This window comes from Eptesicus fuscus, chromosome 11 (assembly GCF_027574615.1).
Source record: "Eptesicus fuscus isolate TK198812 chromosome 11, DD_ASM_mEF_20220401, whole genome shotgun sequence".
Lineage (NCBI taxonomy): Eukaryota > Metazoa > Chordata > Mammalia > Chiroptera > Vespertilionidae > Eptesicus > Eptesicus fuscus.
Window position 1 is genome coordinate 664,112 of NC_072483.1, and position 22,823 is coordinate 686,934.

Here is a 22,823-nt window from a genome sequence, read left to right on the forward strand (position 1 = left end):
CGCCCCCTCGAGGCCCCGCCCCTTCCGCGGCCGGCCGGGGGCCCCGCGCTTCCACTTCCGGCGGCGGAAAGGTCGGCGCGACCATGGCGGCGGGCGGCAGCGACCCGCGGGCTGGCGACGTGGAGGAGGACGCCTCGCAGCTCATCTTCCCCAAAGGTGGGCCCGGGGCCGCCGAGCGCCCCGCCGCCTCCCGCGCGGCCGTCCCGGTCGGAGGGTCGGACCGGCCCCGCGAAGGGCCTGACGGGCCTCAGGCGTTAGGACGGCCCCGCGCCGCTGAGCGCGGCTCGTCCGTACCGAGGGACCGGCCCCGGCGGGCCGAGCCGGACGGGGCGTCGGCGGCGCGCGGAGGCTCCGGCTCCAGCTGCGGCCGCTGCGGGGTTCCCGCCTTCGGGAGCGGGCGCGGGAGCGGGAGCGGTCCCCGGGCTGGCCCGCGGAGGCCGGGTGGGGAGGGGGCCCGGAGGGCCGTGCCGTGCCGGGTGGGGAAGAGGTCGGCCCGGGGGCGGTGTGCCGTTTGGGACTCCTCCGCCGAGCGCTGAAACGAGCAGAGAGAGAACGCTGGGGCCGCTCACATACCTTGTCCTGTAGGTGTGGACCAGCCCCAACGGTGCCCTTCTTGCTGAAAAAGGGGTGTCGTTACATTTACTGTGAAGCTTCATATAATCACCTATAACTAAGTTATATAATTAAAATTATATTTAAATTGCTAATTTTTGTTAATCCTCACCCAAGGATATTTCCCCATATATATATATGTGTGTGTGTATGTATGTATATATATATATATATAATTTTTCTTTAAATATTTTATTGATTTTTTTACAGAGAGGAAGAGAGAGGGATAGTTAGAAACATCGATGAGAGAGAAACATCAGTCAGCTGCCTCTTGCACACCCCCTACTGGGGACGTGCCCGCAACCAAGGTACATGCCCCTGACCGGAATCGAACCCGGGACCCTTCAGTCCGCAGGCCGACGCTCTATCCACTGAGCCACACCGGTTTCGGCTATATATTTTTTTTTAGAGAGAGAGAGAGAAACTTCGGAATGCAGGTATGCATGGACCTGGAACTGGACCTGTGACCCTTCAGTACCAGATGCTGACATTCTAACCACTGAACACACCAGCCAGGGCTTATATAATTTTTCACAATAAAAAGTGAAACTCCACAACCTTTCTCCCAGACAAGTACTGTAAATAGCTTGTTGCTTATTCTTCCAAATTTACTTTTATTCATAAATATACACGTAGATTTTTTTCTTTGCAAAATGGGATTAGTACTTAATGGTTGTACTATAATAGTGTTTATTTATAGATAGCTTGCTTCCAATTTTTTTTTAAACATTTTTATTGATTTCAGAGAAGGGAGAGGGGGAGAGAGAGAAAGAAACATCAATGATGAGAGAGAATCATTGATTGGCTGCCTCCTACAAACCCCCGACCTGGGATTGAGCACAGGCATGTGCCCTAACCAGGAATCCAACCGTGATGTTCAACCACAGCCACGCCAGCCAGGCCAGTTTTTTATTTCATAAACTCAAGTGCAAATATTTCCATAGGATAGCTTACAGAAGTTTTTTGCATGATGGCAATATACATGTTTCTTTTTAAAAATGTAATAACTAAGAAGAAAATGGTTTTCTTAATTTTGTGATAAATTAATCCAGTTTTTTTGTATTTGGATTTTCTCTGGGTACTTTTAATTTAGTGTTTTCTTTTTATACTCTGAAAATACTTGTTTTGATAAAAGCAGGTAGCATCTGGTACACATGAGAATTTTATTGAATTGGGTATAATTAGATCATAGATCCTATCAAGTTATTATCTTTAACTTCTCAGCTGATACAGGCAAATAAAGTACAGTAGGTCCTCGGGTTACGGCGGAGATCCGTCCCTACGGCGCAAGTAATGTGAATTTCGCCGTGTTGGAACCCACCTACATAAGCACCTACGTCACTCACATGGAGCACACACACAGCAGTAATTAAGTGAAACAAAAAAAATTGAAAAGAAAGATAATTTCTGACCTTTACTTGTGGTGAATTAAAAAACATAAAACACATATGTACATATGTCGAAATGACGGAACTTTTTTTTTTCCACAGAAGATTTTATTTTTTTATGCTATTTTTAAGTTTTTTTAAATAAATCTTTATTGTTCAGATTATTACAATAGTTTCTCCTTTTTTCCCCCATATCTCCCCATCACCCGGTTCCCCCCCCCCCCCCCCGTTGTCCTTATCCATAGGTGTATGATTTTTGTCCAGTCTCTTCCCATATTCCCCACACAGACACCCCTTTCCCCCTGAGAATTATCAATCCACTCCCATTCTATGCCTCTGATTCTATTAAGTTCACCAGTTTATTCTGTTCCTCAGATTTTTAATCACTTGATTTTCAGGATCACCTGTTGATAGATATGTATTTGTTGTTCATAATTTTTATCTATACTTTTTTCTTCTTTTCCCTCTTCTTAAAGAATTACCTTTCAGCATTTCATGTAATACTGGTTTGGTGGTGATGAACTCCTTTAGCTTTTTCTTAATCTGTGAAGCTCTTTATCTGCCCTTCAATTCTGAATGATAGCTTTGCTGGGTAGAGTACTCTTGGTTGTAGGTTCTTGCTATTCATCACTTTGAATATTTCTTGCCACTCCCGTCTGGCCTGCATAGTTTTTGTTGAGAAATCAGCTGACAATCGTATGGGTGCTCCCTCGTAGGTAACTAACTGTTTTTCTCTTGCTGCTTGTAAGATTCTCTTTGTCTTTTGCTCTTGGCATTTTAATTATGATGTGTCTTGGTGTGGTCCTCTTTGGATTCCTTTTGTTTGGGGTTCTGTACACTTCCTGAACCTGTAAGTCTATTTCTTTCACCAGGTGGGGGAAGTTTTCTGTCATTATTTCTTCAAATAGGTTTTCAGTATCTTGCTCTCTCTCTTCTGGCACCCCAAAAATTCGGATATTGGTACGCTTAAAGCCATCCCGGAGGCTCCTTACACTATCCTCACACTTTTGGATTCTTCTTTCTTTCCGCCTCTCTTGTTGGGTGTTTTTTTCTTCCTCATATTCCAGATCTTTGGTTTGACTCTTCGGGTGTGGTGGTCTACTCTGTATATTCTTTATTTCAGACAGTGTACGCATAATTTCTGACTGGCCCTTTTCCATTTTTTTGGTATTCTCATTTAGGTCCTTGAAGGTCACTTCAAGTTTCTCATCGGTTTTTAGAAGATTCTTGAGTAACCTTATAATTATGGTTCTGAACACTGTGTCGTCCATTAGTTTGCTTTCATCTATCTCTCCTACTTGTGACGTACTTCGATGTCTCCACATTTTGGCTGCCTCCCTGTGTTGATGGAGTGGCTTTGTGTGGTCAGTGACTTATAGGGGCCGGTAGCTCAGCTTCCCCAATCTCCCTAGGTGGTCGCTCTTGGTACTCCCCTTTGTTGGCTGAGTGGAAAGTCTTGGTGAAGTTAAAAGCCCTGATTGCTGTTGGTACACTGGGAGGAATTGACCTCCGGTCCAATTGGCTGTGAGGGCCTGCTGTATCTATAACGGAAGAATTGCTGTGCTGGAGACACAGTAGGGCTTTGGTGCTCACTGAGTCTGCCTCTTGAATGTGTCCCTTATGAGAGTGGGTGAAATCTGGTGTCGTCCACACCGACAGAAAAGTCACTTTCACTCTCCGACCAGCCGAGAGTCCCTCCCGTAGGCGTCTGGGTCCCCCGCGTGTCCCCAGAAACTGGAGTTCAGAGTGGTTGGGATTGTTGGTATCACTGGCGGGAGTTGATCTCCAAGTCAGTTGGCTGTGAGGATCAGCAGTGTCTCCGCTGGGAGAGCTTCTGTGCTCAGCTTGGATGGGGTGGAGTCTCAGGGTGGCGCAGACAAGCTTTGGTTTCCCGTCTGCTCCGCCCTAAGAGGGGCGGTTTCTCTGTGCCCGAATTAATGGCTGCGCGCCTCTGAGAGAAGGCAGCTTCCGAGCCTCTCCCGCTGCCTAACAGACCAGTTTCTCCCCAGCTGGGGCTGGATTTCAGTGCAGACCGGAGGTTTTGTTTTTCTCCAGAACGAGAAATCCAGTCACTGGGAGGGCTGTGCTCAGCTTGGATGGGGCAGAGTCTCAGGGTGGCGCAGACAAACTTGGTTTCCATCCGCACCGCCCTAAGAGGGCAGGTTTCTCCGTGCCCTAATCAATGGCTGCGTGCCTCTGAGAGAAGGCAGCTTTCGAGCCTCGCCTGCTGCCAAACAGACCAGTGTCTCCCCGACCGCAGCTGGATTTCAGTGCAGTCGGGAGGTTTTGTTTTTCTCCCAAAGGAGAAAGCTAGCCACGCAGCGTCTGCTGCCCTCCCTCTCCGCGCTGTGAGCAAGCCTGCCGCGTATTCAGCCGCCCGCCCTTTCCGCACTCACGGATCTCCGCACCTCCACAACTCCTGAGGCTCAGCGTCCCCCTCTCTTTTTTCCTCTAGTTGTAGGTTTTCCACTCTGCCAGCTTTCCGGTGGTTCTGGACGGTGTGCGCTCTGTTTTCCAGTTGTAGTTTCAAAATTGTGGTAGGCAACAATTAGGTGTTTACCTTATGCCGCCATCTTGGTTTCCGTTGGAACTTTTTTTTTTAAATAAGTAAATGGGAGATGGTGACTTAACGACGTACATCGGGTCCGAAGTAACCTGAGGAGTGCCTGTATTGTGTATTTTAGAACAACAGTACATAAGAGATAGGAAAGACTATGCTATGGGATGTAAAGTAAACAAGCATGTGAAAATAATTGTAGGACTCAAAGCTTCTGAATACTTTTAATGGTAGTTTTCACAACCATATTTGCCCACAAATAAAATTTATTCTTCATCTATGTGATATAATTAACAGCAACTCTTGAAAAAATTAAAAAGTAATTTTTCTAAAGATTATATCATCCCAATCACTCTCTCCCTCAAGTAAAGAAATCCCCTAAACCATTTTGTACTAGAGAAAAATGTACAATAGTAGAATACCATCTGAAATTGTCACCCTATCATAAAACATGAGTGGCTGCAATAAAGGGTCCTTAAGGAAATTCCCAGCTGATATGCTGGACAAGGAATTGTTTTCCTTATAGGAGGAGGGATTAGTGAATTGTGGCGGTTGCTCTTAAAATACCTGCACAGAGCCCTAGCCGGTTTGGTTCAGTGGATAGAGCGTCGGCCTCAGGACTGAAGGGTCCCAGGTTCGATTCCAGCCAAGGGCACATACCTGGGTTGCGGGCTCAATCTCCATTGTGGGGCGTGCAGGAGGCAGCCAATAAATTATTCTCTCTCATCATTGATATTTCTATCTATCTCTCCCTCTCCCTACCTCTCTGAAATCAATAAAAAAATATAAAAAAAAAAACCTGCACAGGGGGTTCATTGCTTGCAGATCCCCTGATCAATTTCCTTTCATTTTCCAAATAAATTATGTATAGTGTGCGTGTGAGAGATTACATCTAAAAAGTGGTCGTTGTGGTTAGCTATGGGTAGAGGTCTTGGGTCCTAACTCTCCCTAGTTATAAAAAAAACTGTTTGAACCACCTCTTCTCTTCCCATTTATTATTATTATTACTACTGTGGCCTGGTGCACGAAATTTGTACACATTAGAAGTAATTAATTAGAGGGGATATTTTAATATTGCTATTTGCCTTTCTCTATAATAGAAGTGTTAGAGATGAAAGAAAAATTGTAAAATGTATATGAAAATCTCCCTCCTGTCAGAGTCTGGGGTGCACTGCGGGACCCAGAGTCAAGTCCCCACCAACCTGCACATGCGCGCCTAGAAATCACGCAAGACCCAGACCTGGCTGGTCACGACCCACAGGTTGAGAACTGCTAGCAGGGTCTGCCTAAGACCATCGGAAAACACAGATATTTACATTACGATTCATAACAGTAGCAAAATTACAGTTATTAAGTAGCAACGAAAATAATTTCATGGTTGGGGGTCACCACAACATGAGGAACTGCATTAAAGGGGCGCGGCATTAGAAAGGTTGAGGACCACTGACCTAGAGAGTATTATGCTAAGGGAAAATAAATTAGAGAAAGAGATACTGTGCAGTTTCACTTGTATGTGGGATCTAAAAAACACAAATGAACAAACAGACTGATAGAGATGGAGGGGGCATTTTCGGCTGGTGCAGAGGGGGAGGGGACTCTAAAATTGGGATAGGTTTGCACAGTGGCAGAGATCACTAGAATTAGTGGAATGGATGGACACATTTAGGTATAAAAATGTCCAGTCACTGCATTGTACACCTGAAACTAATATAACCAATACAATATTCTATCAACAATGCAATAGATTGCTGTAAATCTCAAAGGCAAAAATCAACATTTAGAAGCTCACCTTTGAAGGAATATTTTCAGCTAACGGTTATTCTTCTCACAAACAGAGTTTGAAACAGCTGAGACACTTCTAAATTCAGAAGTTCACATGCTCCTGGAGCATCGAAAGCAACAGAATGAGAGTGCAGAGGACGAACAGGAACTTTCTGAGGTCTTCATGAAAACTCTAAACTACACCGCTCGTTTCAGTCGTTTCAAAAACAGAGAGACCATTGCCAGTGTCCGCAGGTGAGTGCTAAAAGACGGTTTTGTAAAAATATATTTTTATTGATTTCAGAGAGGGAGGGGGAGAGAGAGAACATCAGTGATGAGAGAGAATCATTGATTGGCTGTGCCATGCACACCACACACTGAGGATCAAGTACTGACAAGTGTGGATATATGCATGCAACCTGGGCATGTGACCTGACCAGGAATCAAATCATGACCTGGTTCATAAGTTGACACTCGACCACTGAGCCATGCCAGCTGGGCTAAAAGAAAGTATTTGTTAATCCAGACTATTGGACATCTACAGGTAGACTGCTATTACCCACCCCTCATCATCTCGAGGATGAATGTATGTAAAGTAATTTGTCAAAATTAAGAATTGCTTATAAGGCCAAATTTCTTTGGCCACCTTCTCACATATCCCAAATCCCAGTTACCTCCTTGCAAAGTAACTATTAGCAGTTTGTTGTTACCCCTTCAGATTTTTTTTTCATTCATTCATATATATATATATGTATGTGTGTGTGTATGTATGTATGTATGCTGTTTTGTATTGTAAAAAACAGCATTTTGGCCCTACCGGATTTGGCTCAATGTACAGAGCGTTGGCCTGCAGACTAAAGGGACCTAGATTCGATTATGGCCAAGGGCACATGCCCTGGTTGGGGGCTCAATCCCCTTAGTAGGAGGTTTGCAGGAGACAGCCAATCGATAATTCTCTCTCATCATTGATATTTCTATCTTCCTTTCTCTCTGAAATCAATTAAAAAAAATTTTTTTTTAAAAACAACAGCATTGTGTGTGTGTGTGTGTGTGTGTGTGTGTGTGTGTGTGTGTTTTGTGTTGTTTTTTTGTGAATGCTCACCTGAGGTTATTTTTCCATTTATGTTTAAGAGAGAGGGAAAGACAAAGAGAAACATCCATGTTTGCTTCTCACATTGGGTTGGATGTGCCCTGGAAACAGTGATGTGCTTGGGGTGTTGAAGGCCACAGGAAGAATAGCACATCTTCCCAGAGGGTCATGGTTTGTTTTTGTTAATCCTCACCTGAGGACACTTTTTTATTGATTTTTAGAGAGAGTGGAAGGGAGGGGGAGAGACACAGAGAGAGAAACATCAATGTGAGAGAGACACATCGATTGGTTGCCTCCTGCATGTGTCCTGACTAGGGTTGGGATGGAACCTATAACCAAGGTGTGTGCCCTTGACTCGGAATCGAACCCAGGACCCTTCAGATAGGCCGACACTCTATCCACTGAGCCAAATGGACTAGGGTTTGAAGTATCAGTTTTACTGGATAGAAGGTGATTTAAAACATTTGTATGGATATCAGCATATTTGGACTAAAAAATATATATGAACTAGAGGCCTGGTGCACGAGTTTGTGCACTGGTGGGTTCCAGCTGGCCTGCTCCAATGGGGACCATTGGGGTGGGCTGGCTGGGGTGAGGGACCCTGGGCGGGGCTGGCTGCAGGGGAGGAGCTGTGGGCAGTTTGCCTGCCAGCCAGTCCCTGACAGTAATTAAATACATTGTGATAAATCTGTTTGATGGGCTCCTATGCTGTCATTAAAACCTATGATAGAAAAAGAAATGAAAAGATGGTTACATATGTTAAGTGTACAGAAAATGAAGGTGATAAAATTGTATGTGAAATATAGTCTATTCTGACAGGTGTGGATATATGCATGGATAAAAGACTAGAAGGAACTGCAGAGCTTTCATGTAAAACTATAAACTGTTAGGCCTAAAAGATGACTTGAATAAATGATGGTGAATTTAAACACATTCAGGAATGAAAAGTCTTTATATTGTAAAAATGTCAATTTGCCCCAAATTAATGTATACATTTGCTATTCTAAATCGTCGAGGGAATTGAAAGGGGGAGCAGAATAAAATGATTTGTGAGAATTGTAAAAAAAAATTTTTTTAAATGAAGGTTAATTTATTCTATAAGACTAGAAGCCCGATGCACGAAGATTGGTGCTAGAATGGGCTTTCCTTTCCCTGGCTGCCAGCACCGCCTTTCCACTCTGGCCCAGCCCCTTTCCACTCCGGCCCTGCCTTCCCATGCTGCCCAGAGGCCCTGAGAGACCGGGAGTGGGGCAGAAGCCTGCATCCCGCCCCTGTCACTCAGCCCCTGTGTATGCGAATTAACCGCCATTTTTTTGGGTTAATTTGCATATCACTCCTGATTAGCTGGTGGTGTAGGGGAGGTACAGTCAATTTACGTGTTTGTCTATTATTAGGTAAGACTAGAGGCCCGGTGCACGAAATTCGTGCAGGGAGGGGGTTGTCTCTCAGTCCAGCCTGTACCCTCTCCAATCTGGGACCCCTCAAGGGATGTCCGACTGCCCGTTTAGGCCCGATCCCACCAGGATCGGGCCTAAACGGGCAGTCGGACATCCCTCTCACAATCCAGGACTGCTGGCTCCCAACTGGTTGCCTGCCTGCCTTCCTGATTGCCCCTAACCGCTTCTGCCTGCCAGCCTGATCAACCCCTAACCACTCTGCTGCCAGCCTGTTTGCCCCCAACTTCCCTCCTCTGCCGGCCTGGTCACCCCTAACTGCCCTCTCCTGCAGGGTTGATCACCTCCAACTGCCCTCCCTTGCAGGCCGGGTGCCTCCCAACTGCCCTCTCCTGCTGGCCATCTTGTGGTAGCCATCTTGTGTCCACATGGGGGCAGGATCTTTGACCACATGGGGGCAGCTATATTGTGTGTTGCAGTGATGATCAATCTGCATATTACTCTTTTATTAGATAGGATAGAGGCCTGGTACAGGGGTGGGGGCCAGCTGGTTTGTCCTGAAGGGCATCCCGGATCAGGTGGGGGTTCCCTTGGGGTGTGGGGCAGCCTGAGTGAGGGGCCTGTGGTGGTTTGCAGGTGGGCCACACCCCCTGGCAACGCAAGCGGAGGCCCTGGTATCTGGAATCTATTTTCCTTCTACAATTGAAACTTTATAGCCTGGAGCAGAACCTGGGGCTCCCTCGAGGCCGGTAGCCATTTGTGTTGGGGTTATAATTGAAACTTTGTTGCCTTAAGCGGGTGGGCCTGGCCAGGGTGTGCAGAAAGCTTTGCTTCCCCTGTTGCCGGCGGCAACCCTGGCCTGCTCTCTCAAGCTCCATTCTGCCGCCATTTGTTTGAATTTGTTTACCTTCTATAATTGAAACTTTGTAGCTTGAGTGGAGGCTTAGGCCTGGCAAGGGCAGGCTGAAAGCTTGGCTTCCTCTGTTACCTAGGAAACCTTGCTCTCTGTGGCTGTAGCCATCTTGGTTTGGGTTAGTTTGCATACTTGCTCTGATTGGATGGTGGGCGTGGCTTGTGGGTTTGTCAGAGGTATGGTCAATTTGCATATTTGTCTATTATTAGATAGGATGTTAAAATGCATTAAAAAGTGACAATAGCCCTGGCCGGCTTGGCTCAGTGGATAGAGCGTCGGCCTGCGGACTGAAGGGTCCCGGGTTCAATTCTGGCCAAGGCACATGCCCGGGTTTCAGGCTCGATCCCCAGTGGGGGGGCGTGCAGGAGGCCGCCGATCAGCGATTCTCTCTCATCATGGATGTTTCTATCTCTCTCTCCCTCTCCCTTCCCTCTGAAATCAATAAAGAAATATATTTTTTTTAAAAAGTGACAATAATTGAAATAATATAGTGATACTTTGTCATGAAATAGATCATTGAAACAATAGAAAACTTAGAAACATTCAAATACAAATTTATTATATTTTATATGTGCCCAATTTATGGTTAAAATGGCACTGTAAATTAGTGGGGAAATATTTTACAACAAAGTTTGAACTCTACACCAAAATAAATTCCTAAGAAATTAATGATTTAAATTTAAACTATAATGCATAAAAGTGCTGTGTGACAACATGAGTAAATGTATATATTAGTTGTAGTTTAGCAAGACTTTAAATGTGGGAAACATGATTGACTCTAGTTGAACGTAAGCTTTTGTGAAGGTAGGGACTTGGTCATGTTCATCACTGTCAGTCTCACTGTAGGCACTAAATAATTAATTGAATAAATAAATGAACTTGCATAAATGTATTTAAACTTTCCTATATCGAATAAAATACAATGTGTAAAATGTAAGTGTGAATAAACTTGAGAAGGATTGATATCCTTAGACGATACCCAATTCATAAAAATGATTTGATTTATATCAGAACTTTAAATGACTGTCTAGTTCACATGAAATAATGGTCATATTCAAGGAAATCAAAGTAATGGTGAAATAGCTAAGTAGACTTAGAAAAGATTAAAAAGAATGGGAAACCTAGCATAACAGGTAGGAGAAATGGGCACTGTCATTTATTGCTGGTGGGAACATATATTGGTAAAGCCCTTGTAAAGGCACCATCTCTCAGAAGCCTTCCAGACAGTCTTACCTTTGAGCCACCTTATGACCATTTCTCTGAATTCTTTCTCTGACAGGTTGCTTGCCTCAATTTTGTTTACTTCCTTTTCTGGTGATGCCTGGTTTTCTTTCATATGTGGGCTGTTTCTTTGTCTCCCCATGGTCTCTCTTCTCGGGTGTCTGGTTATGTAGTTCTCTCTCTCCTTTCCGTTATGGAATGTAGAGCTCCTCTGAATCTGCATGTTTGTGCCAATTGGGTATCGGTGTTCTGAGGTTCGCAGCTGTTTGTTGGGTGCCGTAGTTGTAGATTTTCAGGCTTCTGATAACATCCACTTTTCCCTTCAAGATGGCGCGGTCTCCTTGTCGGAGCCGGTGGCTCCGGGCGGGAACCCAGCAGCAGTGGGTGCTGCCCGGTCAGGGGAGCCTCGTTCAGCAGTCCCCCACCTTCTCCTGGAGTATAGCTGTCCCTCAAATCACCAACAAACACTCCCGTGTGACCCTCAGCTGTTCTTTCTATCTGCTCCGGGACAAGGCTCGGGACCCGTCTGTCTATTCCACCGCCATTTTTTTTTTCAATCGACAGTCTTACCTTTCAATAATCCTACTTCCAGGAATTTATTTTTAAAACACAGAATCAACTGCACAAACAACTATTCATTTACAATGATTTTCAAAAAGCATTGGAAACAAATGAAATGTTCAACAAGAGGAAATTTGATGATTAACCTTTTGCACTCGGATGTTGAGTGCAAATTACTCTTTGAATGTATCAATAATTTGAAATATAAAAAAATCCAAATAAATAAGTTTGTATGAAAAGAAACTCCAGTTTTTTATTGTACTGCCGCGCTTTGTAAAATCTGGGGTATTTAAAAAATTAAATCCCAAGTAGAATAAAGGAATCGAGAAAAAAGCAGGCGAGTGCAAAGGGTTAAGTTATGGCACAACTTTTCAGTGGAATGTGTAGTCATGTGTTTATTAACATAGAAAACAATTACTATGTTGTTGAGTGAAAAATGGCCAGTTGTGCTTGCCTGGTGTGGTTCAGTTGTTGAGCGTCGACCTATAAACCAGGAGGAAGGGGTTCAATTCCTGGTCAGGGCATGTGCCTGGGTGTCAGGTTCACTACCCAAGCCTCTTAACGGATACCTGTCAAAGGAAACCAGTCAGTGTGTCTCTCTCACATTGATGTTTCTCTCTCAACACCTTCCTTTCCTCTTCCATTCCTCCCTTCCAGTCTCTCTAAAGCAATGGACAAAATACTCTCTAGTGAGGCTTAAGAAAAGAAAACAGAAAAATGGCCAATTTTGGAATAACATGTTAGGATTCTTTTTATAATTTAAAAAATATATTTGTATTGATTTCAGAGGGGAGGAGAGAGGGAGATAGAGATAGAAACAGTGATGAGAGGAATCATTGATCAGCTGTGTCCTCCATGCTCCCTACTGGGGATTGAGCCCCAAACTAGGCATGTACCCTGACAGGGAATGAAACCCGTGACTTCCTGGTTCATAGGTCAATGCTCGACCACTGAGCCATGCTGGCTGAGCTATGAAAACATTAATACTGGTTATTTCTGGGAAGAATATTAGATTATTTTTCATTACTGATACTTTTTTAAAAATATATTTTTATTGATTTCACAGAAGAAGGGAGAGGGGGAGAGAGAGAGAAACACCAATGATAAGAGAGAATCACCTATTAGCTGCCTCCTACACGTCCCCTACTGGGGATGGAGCCCACAACCTGGACATGTGCCCTTGACTGGAATCAAACCCAGCACCCTTCAGTCCACAGGCTGACTCCACTGAGCCAAACCAGCCAGGGTGAAACTTTTTTTGTTTTTTTTAATCCTTACCCAAAGACTGAGAATAAATTTTTTATTATTTTTTAGAGAGAGTGGACGGGATGGGGGAAGGGGAGAGAAAAACATCTATGTGTTAGAGACACATCAATTGGTTGCTTCCCACTCACACACTGACAGAAGGTGGGAAATTGAGCATGTAATCAAGGTGCGTACCCTTGACCAGGAATTGAACCCAAGACCCTTTGGTCCACAGGGTGATGCTGTAATCGATGAGCAGATTGGCCAGGGCTATTGATACTTTTTTGATATTGTTTGTAAATGAGTATGTGCTCATTTTAAAACATTATGACCCTCTTCATAAACTTAAGTAAAATTTAAGTTTACTGTATTTTATTTACAAAATGAAAATAGCTTCAAGTGACAGAAATTTACTAACAGAATGTGTGAGTTTATATTCTGAAACATAGAAAAATGTCTAGAATGCTATACTAAGATGATATGTTGATATTTGTTTATGTGATAAAATGGGTAGTTAGGTCACAGTTTTTTTTGCCTTTCTGTATTTTCTAAATTTTGTACATTAATATGCTTGTAATAGAGAGATAAACACAGTGTTTTGTTTCTGAACAGATAAAGTTTTCTTTGAAACCACATTTACCATTGATGAGCTCTGTTTTATTTTTATTTATTCTTTTTTTAATATATTTTTATTGATTTCAGAGAGGAAGGGAGATGGAGAAATAGAAACATCAATGAAGAGAGAGAATCATTGATTGGCTGCCTTCTTCACGCCCCCTACTGGGGATCGAACCCTCAACCAACCTGGGACCCTTCAGTCCACAGGCCAATGCTCTATCCACTGAGTCAAACCAGCTAGGGCCATTTATTCTTTTAAAAGACTTTTTATTGGGCCCGGCCAGCATGGCCGTGTGGTTGAGTGTCGACTTATGAACCAGGAGGTCACAGTTCAAATCCCAGTCATGGCTCATAGTCCGGGTTGTGGACCCAATCCATGATGTGGAGTGTGGAGGAGGCAGCTGATCAATGATAATCTCTTATCATTGATGTTTCTGTCTTCCTCTCCCTTCCTCTCTGAAATCAATAAAAATACATATTTTTTTAAAATTTCAAGATTTTTTAGTAGTTTTTACAGAGAAAGAAACATTGATATGAGGGAGACATAGGTTGGTTGCCTCCCACATTGATCTGACCTGGGCTGGGGATCGATCCTGCAACCCAGGTATGTACCCTTGACCTGTGATTGAATCTTTGACATTTTGGTGCACGGACCAACACTCGAACCACTGAGCAGAGAAGTCAGGGCATTGGCTGTTGTTTTATACAGTTTGGCATTTAAAATAAGATGCAGTTTACATATGTATTTGTACAAAGTAAGATATGTCTGTATTTATTTATTTATTTGTATGAATTTAAGAGAATTTTCTCCAAGTCAAACACCTAACAGGTTGGGAGCATCTAATATCATGCGTTTGACAAAATTAATGGAAGCAAGGCAGTGGTAAGAAGATCAGAGAGCAACAAAATACATTCCCAGGGAAACATTGCGTACTCCTTGAGGCATATTGTGGTTTTTCTTAAGTTGCCATAGCAGAGCTTCTCTGACTGCATGTGATTTTGTAACTTTCATTGTTTCCTTCATTTTTTTCTAACTTCCTGTTCCCCAGGAATAGGACCATGAAGTAATTTGAAAGTAGGATTTTGCAACAGCCCTAACCATTACGGAAAGATTGCAAGTGCTTTACTTTTTCTCTTCCTTGTTTCATTTGACCCCCCATTTCCTATTCATCACTCTTTGATTATATTTTGTTATGATTTTCTTCCTTTTAATCAGCTTGTTGCTCCAGAAGAAGCTTCATAAATTTGAGTTGGCCTGTTTGGCCAACCTTTGTCCAGAGACTGCTGAGGAGTCCAAGGCTCTGATCCCAAGGTTAGTACTGGTTATGATAAATTCGATGTGTTTTGTATATATTCCTACAACTAGAATTACTGTCTAAAAAGTGGGTGCATTTGAAATCTGGGTAGACATAAACATTGAGAGGACCTCTTTTAACAGTGTGAGAATGATGATTTTGTGGCAAACCAACTGTTAGCAGAAATGTGGAATAGCTGTAACTCTCAAACATTGATGGGATGCAAATTAGTACAGTCACTTTGGAGAGCAATTTGGCCACATCTAATATAGGTAAAGGTGAATATACCTCATGATCCCAAAATTTATTCCTGAATAGATGCCTTCAGACCCACTTATAGGTGTAGAAGTAGATGTGTATTCCAGGATATATTGCTACATGTTAGTGATAGCAAAAACATGACAACAGTGTATAGGCTAACTGGAGACTAGGTAGTTATAGAGACTGGTAGAAAGAGTTCTCACAGAAAGCAACGGAAGGTCTGGAGAACATCTCAGCTCTAGGGGTTGCTGAGAGCTCGGGGGTCTAAACCCAAAACTGGGCCCCCAGCAGAGAGCATCAGAACTGAGAAAGGTGCCCGCGTAACTGGCTGTGAAAAACAGCAGCGTTACAATATGCCAGGGAGAGAGAGCTAGAAATGCAGGCACCCTCTTAAAGGTCCAATACACAAAATTTTGTGTTCAGCCACACACATTGGGCTCCTGCAGAGGGAGGACAGAGTGGACACCCTGGTTTTCTGTGATGAGTTGTTCCCTCATGCTGTGGAGGACATCTTTCTTAGGCAGACCTTTGCTCTCCAGGTGATTTATTTTTTGCTTGGAGTGTGGGGGAAGAAAGTTGACCCACCCAATTGGGAAATCCCTTGACCTATTCTCTGTACTTTCTGAGGCCCATTAAGAGACTGAGAATAACAATTAGACTCCAGGCAGAAGCAATTACCTCACCCAGTTGGAAAACCTCTCCCCAATCGGTGGATGATTGCTTGAGGCTACTCAAGACTGAATCCAATCGGTCTGCAGGCAGAGGCTGGTCTTTGGAGGCTTTGAGTCTTAGCCTGAGCTAATGAGGGAGAAATAGCTTTTGACACTGTCCTGCACTAGAGATTGGGAGGCATAGCAGATATAGCTAATACATAGTCACAAACCCAAACAGGCAGCCAAAATGGGGAGACAAAAAAACCACCCCCAAATGAAAGAACAAGAGAATTGTCCAGAATAAAAGCTAAATGAAATGGAGATAAGAAATTTATCAGACAGAGTTTATACTAATGACTAGCGTTCCCGTTGCAGGAAAAATCCTGCAATAGGGTTTCCTGCTACACTCTACCCCGCCCTGCCTGCTCTCCTCCCTTGTCCCCCGCCCCTCGTTCTCCGCCAGCCCCCCTGCTTTTCTCTCTAATCCGCCAGCCCGCTCTCCTTCCTTCTCCTCTGGCCCCGCCTCCGCTCCTCCCTTCTCCCCCGGCCCCGCCTGCTCAACTTCCTTCTCCCCCGGCCCCGCCTCCGATCCTCCCTTCTCCTTCCCCCGGCTTGCTTGCTTCTCCGCAGCTTTGCTCCCTTCTGCAGCTCTTGGCTTCTTTCTATGCTGTCTTGATATGCAAATTAGCCGCCATCTTTGTTGGGGTGATTTGCATATTCATCCTGATTGGTTGGTGGGCGTGGCTTGGGCGTAGCGAAGGTGCGGTCAGTTTGCATATTTGTCTATTATTAGATAGGATGGTTAAGATTCTTAAGATCATAAGAAAAGATAGTAACTATGAAGAATGACATAGCACTAATAAAGAGCACAATGAAAATGGAAGGAATACACAGCAGATTAGGGGAAGAAAGGATCGGATCAGTGAATTAGAAGGTAGGGTAGAAAAAATAACATGATCAGAAAACTGAAAGAGGAAAAAAAACAAAAAACAGGAGGACAGTTTAAGGGAGATGTGGGACAACATGAAACATAACAATATTTGCATAATAGGTATGCCAGAAGGGGAAGAAAGTGAGAAAGGGACAGAGAATGTGTTTGAAGAAATAATGGCAGAAAACTTCCCTAACCTGGTGAAGGAAAATGTCACACAAGTTCAGGAGACAAAAAAGAGTCCCAAGCTAGAAGAACCAAAACAGGCCCATGTCCAGACACATCATAATTAAAATGCCAAAAATTAACGACGGAGAAGCTTAAAGGCAGCAAGAGAAAAGCAATTTGTTACTTACAAAGGAATTCCCATAAGGGTGTTAGTTGATTTCTCATCAGAAATTCTACAGTCCAGAAGGGAATGTCATGAAGTACTCAAAGTAATGAAAAGCAAGGATCTGAAATCAAGATTACTATGTCCAGCAAGGCTATCATTCGAAATAGATGGTGAAATAAAGATCTTCCTTGGAAATAAAGGCTAAAGGAATTTGTCACCACCAAATGGGCACTACAAGAAATGCTAAAGGGACTGCTATAATAAGAAGAATAAATAGAGAGACATAAAGAAGTAAAATTGTAATAAATGAGTACCTATCCTATATAATAAAAACCTAATATGCAATTTGACCAGGGGGCAGGGTCAGCCAGCCAACAGCCCATGGCCCCTCCCCCTGGCTGGCCCCACTCCGGCCAGCAATGGTGGCAGGCAGCCGGGTGAAGGGAGGCCCTGCCAGCAGCCATTAAGGACCCTACCTATTCATGAACTTCGTGCACTGGGCCTCTAGTCAATAATAATCTTAAATATAAATGGATTAAATGCTCCAGTCAAAAAACATAGGGAAGTTGGATGGATAAGAAAACATGACCCAACTATATGATGTCTACAAGAGACTCACCTCAAAACAAAGAACTCACACAACATGAGAGTGAAGGGATGGGAAAAAATTTTCATACAAATAGAAACGAAAAAAAGCTGGGGTAGCAATACTCACACTGACAAAATAGACTTCGAAATGAAGGCCATCACAAGAGACAACGGTCAGTACATAATACCAAAGGGATCGATCCAACAGGAGGATATAACCCTGGAGGACTTTAAGGGAGAGATTGTCAACAATACAGTCAGCCCACTGATTGCACTGAATACATCTTACAAAAAATTAACAAGGACACTGATTCTAAAAGACACACTGAATCAGATCGATTTAATTGACATTTATAGAACATTTCATCTCAGAGCTACAGAATATACATTCTTCTTGTGCACATGGGTCATTCACAAAGATAGACCACATGTTAGGACACAAAACAAGTCACTGCAAGTTCAAGAAGATTGAAATCGTATTAAGCATCTGCTCAGATCACGGTGGAATGAAATTAAAAGTAAACTACAGTAAAAACAACATTCAAAAACAGGGAGGCTAGATAGCATGTTAATAAGCAATGAATAGGTTACCACGAAATACAAAACTTCCTGGAAACAAATTAAAATGAACACACAAAAACCCAAAATCTCTGGGACACAGAAAAAGCAGCCCTGAGAGGGAAGTTCATAGCACTACATGCCTACCTCAAGAAAACAAGAATAATTACTAATAAACTATGTAACCCTGCAACTTAAACTATTAGAAAGAGAACAAGACAAAATAAGAGTAAGTAGAAAGAAGGACATTTTTTAAAAAAACAAAAGATAAATATTAGAAGAGAAATAACATGGAGACTTAAAAAAAAAAAAGAAGAAGAAGAAACCAAGAGCTGGTTTCATCATAAAACAAAGAGGACCACAAAAAATAAAATCAGAAGTGAAAGTGGAGAAGTAACAGCTGACACCACAGAACTACAAAGGACTATAAGAAAATACTATGAACAACTATATGCCAACCAGCTGGACAATATGGATGAAATTGACAAATACCTAGAAAAATACAATCTCCTAAAACTGAAACAGGAAGAATCTGGAAACCTGAATAGGCCAAAAACAACTGAAGAAGTAGAAGCAGTAAATTTAAAACAACCCACCAGAAGCCTAAGGCCCTGATTTGATGGCTTCACAGGGGAGTTTTAACAAACACTCAAAGAACTAACATCTAAACTCAAAACTATTCCAAAAAATTCAAGAGGAAGGAACACTTCCAAGCTCTTCTTATGTGACCAGTATTATCCTAATTCCAAAGCCAGTTACAGACTACAAAGAGAGAGAATTACAGGTCAATATCCTTCATGAACATAAATGCTAAAATCCTTAACAAAATATTAGCAAATTGGGTCCAGCAATATATTAAAATGATCATACACCATGATCAAGTTGGATTTGTTCCAGAGATGCAAGACTGATAACAATATTCACAATAAGTGTGATACATCACATAAACAAATTGAAGGACAAAAATATTATGATTATATAAATAGATACAGAAAAAGCATTCAATAAAATCCAACAGCCATTTTTTCCAAAATGTGAATTAAGGGAGCATATCTTAACATGATAAAGGCCATCTATGACAAACATACAATGAATATTATACTCTACGGGCAGAAACTAAATCCATTTACCCTAAAAACAGGAACAAGACTGGGATATCTGCCGAAACCAGTTTGGCTCAGTGTATAGAGCATCGGCCTGCGGACTGAAGGGTCCCAGGTTCAATTCTGGTCAAGGGCATGTACCTTGGTTGCGGGCACATCCCCAGTAGTGGGTGTGCAGCAGGCAGCTGATTGTTGTTTCTCTTTCATCGGTGTTTCTAACTCTCTATCCCTCTCTCTTCCTCTCTGTAAAAAATCAATAAAATATATTAAAAAAACAACAACTGTGATGTCCGTTTTCACCACTCCTATTCAACATAGTACTGGAAATCCTAGCCACAGTGATCAGACAAGAAGAAATAAAAGTCATCTAAACTGGAAAGGAGGAAGTAAAACTGTCATTTGCCAATGGCATGATATTGTACATAACCCTAAAGTCTCCACCAAGAAACTACTAGATTTAATGAATGGATTCACCAATGTAACAGGATCAAAATCAACCACCACAAATCAATGGCATTTTTATACAACAATAATGAATCCTCAGAAAGAGAATGTAAACTAACAGCCCATTTACTATTGCAACAAATAAGTTAACATACTTAGGAAAAAACTAAGGAGATGATAAAAGACTTGTACTCGGAAAACTACAGGACATTGGAAAAAAAGATGAAGATATCAACAACTGGAAGAATATACCATGATATACCATGTTCTTGGATTGGTAGAATAAACATCATTAAAATGTCCATACTACCCAAAGCAATCTACAGATTCAATATAATCCCAATTAAAATACCAATACCATATTTCACAGATCTAGGACAAATAGTCCAAAAATTTATATGGAACCAAAAATAACCCTGAATATCCCCAGCAATCTTTTGAAAATTAATTATTATTAAATATATTTTATTGATTTTTTTACAGAGAGGAAGGGAGATGGACAGAGAGTTAGAAACATCGATCAGCTGTCTCATACACACTCCCTACTGGGTATGTGCTTACAACCAAGGTACATGCCCTTGACTGGAATCAAACCTGGGACTTTTCAGTCCCCAGGCTGATGCTCTATCCACTGAGCCAAACCAGTTAGGGAAATTTATTTATTTTTAAACCCTTCCCCCCTCACCCAGGATATTTCTCCATTGATTTTTAGAGAGAGGGAAGACAGAAATAGTGATGTGAGAGAAACACATCAGCTGGTTGCCTCTGAAACCGAGGTACATGCCCTTGACCGGAATCAAACCATGGACCCTTTGGTCCACAGGCTGATGCTCTGTCCACTGAGCCAAACAGACCAGGGCATCCCCAGCAATCTTGAGAAAGAACAAAGTTGGAGGGATCACAATGCCAGATGTCAGGTTATCAAAACAACCTGTTACTGGCACAAGAATAGGCATGTAGATTGTTAGAATGCAACAGAGACCCCAGAAATTGACCCAAGCCATTATGCTCAATATTTGACAAAGGAGTCAAGAGCATACAATGGAGTCAAGACAATCTCTTCAATAAATGGCGTTGGGAAAGTTGGACAGATACATGCAAAAAAATGAAACTAGACCTCCAAATTATTCCAGTTACAAGAATAAACTAAAAGTGGATAAAAACTTAAATGTAACTTGTGAAACCATAAAAATCCTAGAAGAAACCATAGACGGCAAAAATCTCAGACATTTCTCGTAGCAATATGTTTACAGGATACATATCCTAGGGCAAAGGACACTAAGGAGAAAATAAATCAGACAAAATCAAAAGCTGCTGCACAGCAAAAGAAACCACAAAATGAAAAGGGAGACCACTGTATTGGAGAACATATTTGGCAATGATACAACTGATAAAGGGTTAATATCCAAAATATATAAGCAACTCATACAACTGAACAAAAGGAAGACAAAAAATCCAATTATAAAATGGGCAAAAGATCTAAATAGACACTTCTTCAAAGTGGACATAAGGAAGGTCAAGAGACATATGAAAAAAATGCTCAGCCAAAACCGGTTTGGCTCAGTGGATAGAGTGTAGGCCTGCGGAATCAAGGGTCCCAGGTTCGATTCCTGTCAAGGGCATGTACCTTGGTTGCGGGCACATCCCCAGTAGGGGGTGTGCAAGAGGCAGCTGATCGATGTTTCTCTCTCATCAATGTTTCTAACTCTCTATCCCTCTCTCCTCTCTGTAGAAAATCAATAAAATATATTTTTAAAAAATCAATTAAAAAAAAAATAATTCCTTCTTTAAAAAAAAAAGAAAAAAATGCTCAAAGTCACTGATCATCAGAGAGATGCAAATGAAAATGACATGGAGGAGAGGGTATGTGAGAAGTTTCCCACCAAAAATGTATGCATAACCCATGGACACAGACAATCGGGTGGTGAGGTCCTGGGGCAGGGGGTGGAGGAGGGTTAGAAGGGGTCAGTGGTGGGAAAAGAGGGATATATGTAATTCTTTCAACAATAAAGATTAAAAAAAAGAGACTACAAATACATCATCATATGACCATACATTGTGTGTTATATAGCAGTGAAAAAATTAATGAACCAGAACAACATGGAATAATGTTAACACATGCCAGAATGAATTTTGAGCCAAAAAGTTGCAGAAAGATATGTACAGTATGATGATTTTTCTTATGAAGTTTACAGTGCTGATACTCCCTATAGATATGTTTAAATGTACATATTGTTCGCACAGAAATATTTATAGGCATGATAAATCCCAACTGTAGGATAATGTCACTTCTGGGGAAGGAAGGAAGGTTTTGCGATGGGGAAGTATGCAGTCATCAGTTCGTTCCTGGTGTGTTTATTAAAGAAATCTAAATCAGTTAAGGATAACTATTAAGGTTACCTTATTTCCTTACCTTTTAGATGGTTTAAACACTTACATAATGTTTTTAAAAAGAATGGCAAGAAGTAAAGATTGACAGGTGAAAGTGTTGGTTTTTAGGGATAAATGGAGAGGTGGGCTACTTTGGTAAATACTGGCTTGAGGTAACGTGAGTGTGGGCACACTGTCAGCCCCTGAGACGCTCATTGCCGCTTGTGTCCTTGCAGCCTGGAGGGGCGATTTGAAGACGAGGAGCTGCAGCAGATCCTCGATGACATCCAGACCAAGCGCAGCTTCCAGTATTAACCTCCAGCGTCATGCTGCTGAGGGAGCGCCCAGCGCGGCACCCGCCTCCCAGGACCTGAAACTCTCCCAGAAGACACGGGGGACACTGTGGGGACAGCAGCGCCGCTGGGTCTTGGTTTGGGTTGTTGTTTCAGACTTGGCTGTTAGGTCGTGACGACCACGGAGTCTTGGAGAGGCCTGGCTGTGGCTGCCTGCTGGCTTCCTGAGCTCGCCTCTGGAGGGGGTGAGGTGGGGTGATGTGCATATAAACTATGCTGTTGACTACCTCATACCATGGATTTTGGCCCCTGTGTTATTTTTTATTCCTTATATTTCATGTTTTGGTTTCAATGTGTTTATAGTTTTTGGAACTATACTAGAGCATATAAAACTGGAGTGGTAAACAACAGTCTTATCTAAATGCACATGGAAGAATTAAGCCAGACCTGTATCAATGTTTGAAATTCTTGAAGATAGGATGGTGGTGTTGATTACCAGAGACAGCCTTGACATTTTTGTGCTTAACCCGGAGACAGGAGGAAGCTCCCTGTGGAAAGCAGTTACGTCCGAGGATCACTGTGCTGAGTGAGTGGAGCCTGTAGACTGGAGGTAGACAGCACTTTGCCTTTTTT

General features: G+C 42.5%; 1 protein-coding gene across 2 annotated transcripts; it reads left to right on the forward strand.

The window, feature by feature from the left end:
- Positions 1-40: 40 nt before the first annotated feature.
- Positions 41-22,488, forward strand: POLR2D (RNA polymerase II subunit D). Of its 2 annotated transcripts, XM_054722937.1 has the most exons (4): positions 41-156; positions 6,393-6,573; positions 14,577-14,672; positions 22,134-22,488. In XM_054722937.1, the coding sequence occupies exons 1-4, from the start codon at positions 84-86 to the stop codon at positions 22,210-22,212; spliced, it is 429 nt and encodes a 142-aa protein (XP_054578912.1). In that variant the 5' UTR covers positions 41-83; the 3' UTR covers positions 22,213-22,488. The 2 variants fall into 2 exon arrangements, with proteins under 2 accessions (XP_054578912.1, XP_054578913.1); XM_054722938.1 differs by lacking the exons at positions 14,577-14,672; positions 22,134-22,488 and adding an exon at positions 11,264-11,733.
- Positions 22,489-22,823: the final 335 nt, after the last annotated feature.

Bases quoted from the DNA above. Each gene is read 5' to 3' on its own strand.
- POLR2D (XM_054722937.1), top strand. From the start codon at position 84: ATGGCGGCGGGCGGCAGCGACCCGCGGGCTGGCGACGTGGAGGAGGAC. The intron at 6,574-14,576 runs GTGAGTGCTAAA...CCTTTTAATCAG, and splicing joins ACCATTGCCAGTGTCCGCAG to CTTGTTGCTCCAGAAGAAGC. The intron at 14,673-22,133 runs GTTAGTACTGGT...GTGTCCTTGCAG, and splicing joins TCCAAGGCTCTGATCCCAAG to CCTGGAGGGGCGATTTGAAG.